Source organism: Sinocyclocheilus anshuiensis, unplaced genomic scaffold (genome assembly GCF_001515605.1).
Source record: "Sinocyclocheilus anshuiensis isolate Anshui unplaced genomic scaffold, SAMN03320099.WGS_v1.1 scaffold117, whole genome shotgun sequence".
Taxonomy (NCBI): Eukaryota; Metazoa; Chordata; class Actinopteri; order Cypriniformes; family Cyprinidae; genus Sinocyclocheilus; species Sinocyclocheilus anshuiensis.
The window spans coordinates 257,887-266,053 of NW_015536624.1; the positions used below are offsets into that span (position 1 = coordinate 257,887).

Consider the following 8,167-nt stretch of genomic DNA (forward strand, 5'->3'; position numbering starts at 1 on the left):
GTGAACAAACTCAGCATAAACAAGCTCAGAGCTAAAACACCAACACACACACACACACACACACACAGTGAGTGTTTTTCCACATATAGTCCTATCTACGCAAACACACTGACATACACCATGAAAGGAGGCTTTCAAGCGGCAGAGGAGAGACACGTCTATGAGCACAGAAACACACACAGCGAAGCACTTACAGCCGGGTGTAGCTGCTACACAGGAGGAAAGGAAAGGAACAGATTGAGGTGCAGAAGGACACGAGGAACAAAAAGCACAAGGAAGAGAGAGAAACGGGAGGACGTGGTTAGATCGCTGATCTTAAGGTGTGGAGTTAGTTAGACATGGAGCCGTAACACACAACGGTCAGTATTAGTGCTGGGCGGTATGATGGTATCATGCAACGCAAAACATTTTACTATGCTGCGCTAGAGCCAAATGCATGGATATTAGTTTTAATAAGTCAAGCTGAACTTGTTATTAAAGCCAAGTGTAGTTGTTTACGGGTGCAATGTCGCAGATCATCCAATCACACTTTAGATTCTGTTCCATAGGTTTTATAGTGTTAATATGACTGTTTTTGTGTGTTTTGTTTAATAATGTGAAGCTGTTTCTGAACTAATGTCAGACAGAACATTCATTTGCTATGAATAATCTTTTGGTTTGGTTATACCATATATATATATATATATTTATTGTATAGTATATATATATATACTGTGTTTAGGAGTGCGTTTTGATCAAATCCACTTCAAAAATGTGCAGTTATCAGATAAGAGGATAAACTGTTCATTCCTTAGTGTTTGCAATGGATAAAATAATACATTTTAACATTATAATGGGTGACTGGCTCTGTGCAAGTTCTCTACGGGTGGAAACGAGGGAAGCTGGACTTACCTGGGAACTGGTATGTGTATCCTGGTGTGATTCCTGTGTATCCACGACTGGCGTAAGTGGCCGTCTGGAACCCTGGGTAACCTGAAAATGAACAGAGAAAGCATAGTGTTTAAGGCAAGGCAAGATTATTTGGTAACACTTTCCAATAAGGTCTCATTTGTTAACATCAGTTAGTGCTTTAACATGAACTAATAATGAGCATTTTTACAGCAGTCATTAACCTTTTTTAATGTTAGTTAATAAAATGGTTTGTTTATGTTCACAGTGCATTAACTAATGTTAACAACTTTTCATTGTAATAATGTATTAGTAAATGTTGAGATTAACATGAACTATGATTAATACATATTTTAGAAGTATTTTTCATTTTTAGTTCATGTTAACTAAGGTTTACAAAGTTATACCAATTATTTATACAGCACATGTCATATAAAATGATAACTGAAAGCAATAATTCATAATATAATATTTTTACTAACTCACAATTAATGGTTGCACTAAATCACAATTGAATGCACCTTCATAAATTAATTTTAACTTACTTATAAATGTAAATATTATTTATTTTATGTCATTATTTTTCATTATTATTGCATTTGCCTTAGTGACTGCTAAATTATTAATTGTGAATATAAATGAAATAAAAACAGCCATTTTAACTGTTATATGGGTTATTTGATGTATTTTGCCATTTTTTTCTTGCAAAACTTTTTTGTTTTCAACTCTGATTTGTGTCAAACTCACAAACGCGCAGACACAAGTGCAGTTTCCTGTTGTAAACAGCAGGGAGCGCCAGACTGACGCTGGATTTGCTCACATTGATGAGTTTACTGAGATTATTTGCCTTTTCCTTCTTTTAACTCACCCAGCATGCCGATACCCAGCATGAAGGCGTCCATGCCGTAGGGCATCACCCTGGAGCGGCCTCGCGCCGTACCTGTTGGTGACATCACTTCCTTCGGCTGCGCCTTTTTGCACTCCACCTTCAAAATCATAAACGAGTTCTCTTTAATATCAAGTCATTCTAGTTAATTCTAGACACCTTTCGAGACTTGTTTAAACAAAAAAATAGGAGAAGCATCTGAGACAAAATTGACATTGAAATTTAAATGAAATACAATTCCATTTTCCATTAGAGAATTTATTTCATCTTTTATTTTATTTTTAATTCTTGAAAAGAGTTTTAGAAGAAACATCTGAGATGAAGGTGATATTGAAGAATAAGTACAAATGAAAAGTCAATTATATTATCCTGAGTTTTTTTGAACTTTTGAGCCCAGATTGTTTTTGCTTTTTATGGATCTTTTTTTCTTCACTTTTTATTTCTTCAAATGAATTTTACATTTGAGACAAAGTTGACACTTTAAATGACTAAGAACTGAGAAACTCAATAAAGTCCATGGAGGTCTGAATCAGCAACGTTTGAGCAGTAAAATATTCCTCAAGTAAAGAAACAAGAGAAATCACAAATGAAATCTCTTTAATATCTCATCAAGTTATTGTAGTAATTTCTAGACACCAATCAAGAATTTTGTCAAGCATCTGCGACAAAGTTGAAACTTGAAATATAATTCTATAAAAGAGTAATTTTTGAGCAATTAAAATTTCCTTTAGTAAGAGAATGCATATTTTTTTGATAATCCAGTGATTTAAATACTTTATGTACATGTAACATTGCCATAATAAATTTGATATATAATGCATATTTTTGGATAACCTAGTAATTTAAATTTCCAAATTTCAAACTTTTATTTATTTTAAATTGTTTTACATCTATATATAGACATACAGATAGATAGATAGATAGATAGATAGATAGATAGATGATAGAACGACAGATAGAACGACAGACAGATAGATAGATAGATAGATAGATAGATAGATAGATAGATAGATAGATAGATTAGATTTTTGTGTGACATTCTCCAAATGAATTTTAGGAGAAACATTTGAGACGTATCATGAACGTATTAAAAAGGTGTTTTAAACACGCAGTCACACACACACACACACACACACACACACACACACATACAGACAGTGTTTCATAGCAGGACACACTCTCACCATCTTGTTGTTGATCTCATGAAAGTGGATCTCGCAGACCTTTTCCACCACGTCTTCATTCTCAAAGGTCACAAAGCCAAAACCTGCACAGCAAGGACACACATGCACTCTTTACCAATCACAAACATAGCATTGCTTTCAAACACTGAATCTAGTGTGTTTATCTTGTCCAGTTGCGTCCGATTTGATCCTGGCGTGACCTTTCCCTCTTTTACTTTCTCATTCTCTGTATTCTCTTTTGTTCTGTTTCCATCTGTTCATATATTCAGTCCATTCTGTCAGGAGGTTAGCTCCTCACCTGCTGCATTTACCTGTCCTACTCGACCCCGCCCACTCATCTGTCACTCACTACAGGCTCCGCCCACCGGCTGTCAGTCAGACTTTCCTTGCCAAAGTGAATGACGGTTTAACCTCTGAACTACTAACCAGCTCAGCAGCACCAAACCCATATTACCCTGCATGAACTTTTTAGCAATGCCTCTAAATAGAGAGGAGACTGACGAGAAGAGAAAAGATGGGAAGAGAAGATCTCTAATATCTCATCAAGTTATTAAAAAGCAACCTTTGAGCAATTATTTTTTCTTCATAAATCTGGTTGATCTTTTTTTTTTCTCCAAATGAAAGTTGATGCTTAACTGAAGTATAAATGAGAACTCAAGTATTATAAAATATTCCTCAAGTATAAGAGAAATCCCAAATGAGTTATTCTATTATATTCCTATTCTATAAAATAACATATACTATTATATTATATATACTTATTCTTTACTATATTATTTCAAGACACAAATTGAGACTTGTGTCAAGGGCACGTTTAGGAGAAGTTGATATATATTAAATGAAATATAACTCCATTAAGTCTTCTGAACTATGAGCCATGAACGATCAACCTTTGAGCAGAAAATGTGTTCTTTTCTTTTTAATTCTCAAATAGAAAAGATAGTGAGGTTAATAGTTCATACTGAACTTTTGAGCAGTCAAATATTCCTCAATTTATTCTAGTTATTTCTAGACATCAATTCCAACAAATACATTAATTCATTAATTAAGAGAGGTTTCTGAGACAAAGCTGACACTTAAAATATAAATAAAAAATGAATATAACTCCATTAAGGTTCCTGAACTATGATACTGAGGCATAAGTATAAATGAGAACATTATTTCTCCTAAGTTATGAATTAGCAACTTTTTTGCAGTAAAATATTTCTCAAGTATGTTTAAGATCTCTTTATTCTAGTATTTCTAGACATCAATCAAGATATCAAATATCAACGTTGATATTGAAATATAAAATAACTACATTGTCTCCTTAACTATGAGCTATGAAAGGGAAACCTTTGAGAAATTAAATTTGACTTTAGAGAATTTACTCCATCTTTTATATATTAGTTTATATCTTTTATATCATACATTTGAGACAAACTTGATACTGAAGCATAAGTATAAATAAATGAGAATGCCAATATGAATGTGCAACTTTTGTGCAATAAAATATTCCTGCATCTAAAGGCAAAGCTGACATTAAAATATAAAGGAAATATAACTCCATTAAGCCTCCTAAACTATGAGTTATGAAAGAAACAGTCTTTCAGCAATTAAATTTGACTTTAGTAAGGGAATTGTTTCCATCTTTTATTTATTTTATATATGATTTGATTTATTTATTTATTTTATATTATATATGGATTTTTGTTTCAGTTCTTCAAGTGTTTTAGGAGAAACATCTGAGACGAAGTTGATACTAAAGCTTACGTCTCCTGAGTTATGAATGAGCAACGTTTGAGCAGTAAAATATTCCTCAAGTTCAAGAAGAGACGAGACGAGACTAGCATCAGCTCCTGAATGACTGCAGAAGCATGTAGACACTTGACTGCTGTTGTATAATTATATGACTCAACGAGGCTTTGAATGCGGCGAGCGTGTGCATTTGCATGTGTGCGCGCCCGAATGCCGCCTTACCTCGGTGCCTGTTGGTGGTTTTGTCAAACATTAGCATCGCGTCATCAACCTGCAGACAAAACACACACACACAAAAGAGAGGGATGAGACACTAAGCCATTACCCAGCATGAGGCTCTATTGTGAGGCTCTGGAGAAACAGAGAGGGGCAGCAGATGGAGGGGCCGAGCGGGGAGGGGGAACAGAGAGAGAGAGAGATAGAGATGGATGAGAGAAAGAGAAGAAAGACAATATGGATGGAAGCGAGAGAAAGGAGCTGAAATAAAAGAAGAGAAAGCGATGGCTGTGAACACTTTGAAGCACCTCAGCTTCAGCAAACAACTTTCTTTGTTCTTGATGTTTCATAAGATCACAACTGGTTTTGCTTTAAGACCCATCAAATGGCAAGTTAAAAGATATAAATACAAGTTATTTCTGGAACTTCAAAAAGCGTAATCGTGCTTAATTTAAACACTTGATTTATTTTCACATGCATTTTTAATGCTGAAGGAAACGAAATTCCGGATCATTTTGTCCAAGTAACTTCCATGATTTCTGTGATTATATAGGATTTTAAAAAATAATTTTACAGGGAGATATATACATAAAAATATATCAGACAAATGTATAATGATTATAGAAATTTAAAAAAAAAAAACAGAAAGATTTTATATATAAATATTTTAGAGTGGAATATAACTAGAAATTATTATTGACTAAAAATGTCCATGACTTTTCCAGGTCTTAAAATTGTCTGATATCCTGTTGTACATGATTATATAATAAGAATTTTTTTTTTTTTACAAATTTTGTAGAAATTCACACACAAGAAATACATCAAGCTGATTTTAGAGTCAAAGTCTAACTAGACAATTTTATATTGACTATAAAAAATTCCACAACTTTTCCAGATCTTAAAATTCTCTGATATCCTGTTGTACATGATTATATAATAAGAATTTTTTTTTTTTTTTTTACAAATTTTGTAGAAATTCACACAAAAGAAATACATCAAGCTGATTTTAGAGTCAAAGTCTAACTAGACAATTTTATATTGACTATAAAAAATTCCACAACTTTTCCAGATCGTAAAATTCTCTGATATCCTGTTGTACATGATTATATAATAAGAATTTATTTTTTTTTTTTTACAAATTTTGTAGAAATTCACACACAAGAAATACATCAAGCTGATTTTAGAGTCAAAGTCTAACTAGACAATTTTATATTGACTATAAAAAATTCCACAACTTTTCCAGATCGTAAAATTCTCTGATATCCTGTTGTACATGATTATATAATAAGAATTTATTTTTTTTTTTTTACAAATTTTGTAGAAATTCACACACAAGAAATACATCAAGCTGATTTTAGAGTCAAAGTCTAACTAGACAATTTTATATTGACTATAAAAATTTCCACAACTTTTCCAGCTCTTAAAATTCCCTGATACCCTGTTGTGTGTGATTATATGATGAGGATTTAAAAATAATAATAATAATAATTATAATTATAATAATTTTACAGTGATTCACACACAAGAAGCGATTGAGGCTGATAAAATACTTTAGAGTGAAATATACCTAAACCAATTTTTTTTTTACTACAAAAACTTTCATGACTCTTAAAATTCTATGATATCCTGTTGTGTAATAATAACAACAACAACTTTACAGTGATTTACACACAGGAAGCATTTCAAGCTGATAAAATATTTTAGAGCAAAGTACAAATTTTCACTATTACCATTATTTTTCCAGATCTTAAAATTAACTAATATCCTGTTGTACGTGATTATATGATAGGAACTTAAAAATATATATAGAAATTCACACACGAGAAATAAATCAAGCTGATGAAATATTTTAGAGCAAAGACTATTTTATATTGACTATAAAAATTTCCACAACTTTTCCAGATCTTAAAATTCCCTGATATCCTGTTGTGTGTGATTACATGGCAAGTTTTTAAAAATATTTTTTTTAGTGGTTCACACACAATAAACAATTCAAACTCATAAAATAATTTAGAGAGAAATAAACTAAAAAAATATATATATATGTTTAAATTATTTTACATATTGCACAAACAAAAAGCAATTCAAACAAATAAAATATTTTAGAGGAAAGCATAACCAGGAACATTTATTTTTGCAATATAACTTAATTTTCCTTCAAATTCCCTGACATTTCTATAGGTTTTCCATGAATGTAATAACCCTGGAAATTGTTTGTGGAGAATACAACAGAGAAACCAGCCCAGAAATAAAAAACGGAGGTGCAAACACATATCCCTCTCTCTCATTAAACAGACGTCCATGTCCACGAACATCTCTCATTCCGATCCCTCCCGCCTCAGAGTTTGTGGGGGGAAATCTTTTCAATAACGCTCTCTGTCCTGTTCCCCCTTTCTCTTCAAACCCTCTCCAAAGTTTACTATTCCCATGGAGACTCTGCAAAGAATTTCAATTAGAAGAATTGACCCCCTCCCTCGCTTCTCCTTTCATGAACAGAACAGAGAGAGAGAGAGACGAGGAGCTGGATAATGGCTGCAACGAATAGTACTGGACAAATCAACTTTGACAGAGAGACACCAATATGTGTTCAGTGATGAAGCAAAGATCAGGCTGAAAATATTACAACAGAGGAGAAATCTGCTAAAGCTATAAACTTATTTAATCTGTCCTAACTTTTTATAAAATTTCATAAGTCTTCTACCCATCAACAGGCACAAATTATTTTAAAGACATACCATCTAACGCTTGATTACACATAATATCATATGCTGTTCACAGAATCAATCAAAAACAGATGTGTTTGGATGGGTCATATTTAAATCCATTACAAAATAGCTCATCTGTGACCGAACCACACATTCATTAAATTATATACTGCTGCTACAATTATTTGTTTACAGCATAATCTTTGATCATAATGTTGCTTGGCAACCCATAAACTGCCTACAGTTAGGCTAATGAACAATATTATTACTTTGTGAAAGAATTGTTTATTAGTGGCAAGCATCACTCGCTATTACTATTTGCACATACTGAAACTAGTTATGATTGTTATCTATTTTAATTTTAATTACAGAATTATAGAATTATAATTATAGAATTTTAATTACAGCTGAAATTAATTGATTTTAATCATGTAATTATATATATATAAATATATATATATATGGAAAATATAAATCTATCTAAAATGTAATTAATTAAATTTAATGATATAATAAATAAATATTTATATATAATTTAAAAAAACATTTAT

General features: G+C 32.0%; 1 protein-coding gene across 1 annotated transcript in view; it reads right to left on the reverse strand.

Moving 5' to 3' along the window:
* The window catches only part of LOC107704040 (RNA-binding protein Musashi homolog 1), a 40,939-nt gene that overhangs the window by 3,981 nt on the left and 28,791 nt on the right, over nt 1-8,167 (reverse strand). Inside the window, exons 7-10 of the mRNA XM_016506877.1 lie at nt 4,918-4,966; nt 2,959-3,041; nt 1,757-1,874; nt 892-972 (exon numbers count right to left, since the gene is read on the reverse strand). Of these exons, the coding sequence (XP_016362363.1) occupies nt 892-972; nt 1,757-1,874; nt 2,959-3,041; nt 4,918-4,966 (331 nt within the window). The remainder of the gene's footprint in view (nt 1-891; nt 973-1,756; nt 1,875-2,958; nt 3,042-4,917; nt 4,967-8,167) is intronic.